The sequence below is a fragment of the Salpingoeca rosetta genome (assembly GCF_000188695.1).
Source record: "Salpingoeca rosetta unplaced genomic scaffold supercont1.2, whole genome shotgun sequence".
Taxonomy (NCBI): Eukaryota; class Choanoflagellata; order Craspedida; family Salpingoecidae; genus Salpingoeca; species Salpingoeca rosetta.
Window position 1 is genome coordinate 353,181 of NW_004754932.1, and position 1,426 is coordinate 354,606.

General features: G+C 54.7%; 1 protein-coding gene across 1 annotated transcript in view; it reads right to left on the bottom strand.

The window, feature by feature from the left end:
- The window catches only part of PTSG_00657 (uncharacterized protein), a gene marked incomplete at its 5' end in the record, with an annotated part of 9,522 nt that overhangs the window by 871 nt on the left and 7,225 nt on the right, over positions 1-1,426 (bottom strand). The window contains 3 exons of the mRNA XM_004998069.1: positions 343-448; positions 670-810; positions 1,022-1,288. Of these exons, the coding sequence (XP_004998126.1) occupies positions 343-448; positions 670-810; positions 1,022-1,288 (514 nt within the window). The remainder of the gene's footprint in view (positions 1-342; positions 449-669; positions 811-1,021; positions 1,289-1,426) is intronic.

The following is a 1,426-nucleotide window of genomic DNA, read 5'->3' on the forward strand; positions in this document are numbered from 1 at the left end:
TTAGAGAGCATGAGGTAGTCAACCAACTCACTCACTTTTCCCCCACAGAGCGCGCACGCAAAGCGCGCGTACAAGAGAGGGGGGGGGGGGGGGGGGGGGGGGGAGGGGGGGGGGGGGGGGGGGGGGGGGGGGGGGGTAGGGTAGGTGGGGGGGAGGAGGAGGCTCTGTGTACCAAGGATACACACGCAGTTAAATCCAGTTTGATAACTGTTTAAAGCTCAATGTACTCATATACACACACACACACACACACACACACACACACACACACACACACACACACACACACACACACACACAACCACACACACACACAACTAGGTGGCAGCAGTAAGGGCTCACTTTTTCTGCCCTCAAGTCGCACTTCAGCGCGCTGACAGAGGCGGTCTGTTTCCTCCGCCAGAAGATCAAGTTCGAGCGAACGCTCCTCTCGCTCCGCCAGCCGGTCCTAAACACACACGACAGACACGATGTTGGTTTGGGGGGGGGGTGTGACGATGGTGGTGAGTGGTGGTTATGGTGTGTGAGTGAGAGGAAGGATGGCACGACACGATTATAATCGCCAATGAATGCACGAGTATTCGCAAAGCACAGAGAAGAACGATTGCAGTAATCACAATGAACACCACTACGCTGAACACCACCACTACCATCACAGCATGGACGTACGGAGAGGGAGTGGAGTTTCATCTCGAGTTGGTGCGGGTCTTCCTCTTTGTCCTGCATTTCTCGCCATCGCGACGCCACCGCCGGACTCGTCAGCTTCTTCTCCAGCGCCTCGACCTTCCGCTGCACCTCAGCCAGCGCCTCCTGGTCACGTGGAGCAAATGGGTGAGCAAAGAGGTGATGAGGGGGGGGGGGTGGCGGTGGTGAGTGTAAGCATCAATCTCTGACTGTGACACATGTGCATGTGTTACACAAAACCAAACATACACACGCATGCAAAGATGAACAAACGCACACTAACATGTTCACATGCACACTCACACACGCACGAGCAATCAAGCACACACGCATGTACCTGATTCGAGACGAGCTCTTCCTCGAGAGTTTGCTTGGAGTCTTGTTTCTTCTTCAGCGCAGCAATGTGGCCCACAAGCTGCTTGGATTCCAATCGAAGGAATCTCAAGTTCTCCTCGCTCGCTTGAATGGCGACCTCAATGTCCTTCAGCATGGACGACTGCATGTGCTGCATCTCATAGTGCGTGCTCAGCTCGTGCGAGCGCGCATTGAGCGTCTTGATCAAATCGTCTCGCTCCGCAATCACCCGCGCCCGATCACGCTTCGCCTGTTTTGTTGCGTTGTGTGTGTATGTATGTGTGTGTGTGTGTTGCATTGTGAGAGCAGCGTGGCATGTGTGTTCGCGACCATGTGCGACGACAGAGTATAGATTGGCAGTTCAACGTTGACTGCCAATGTACAGGGT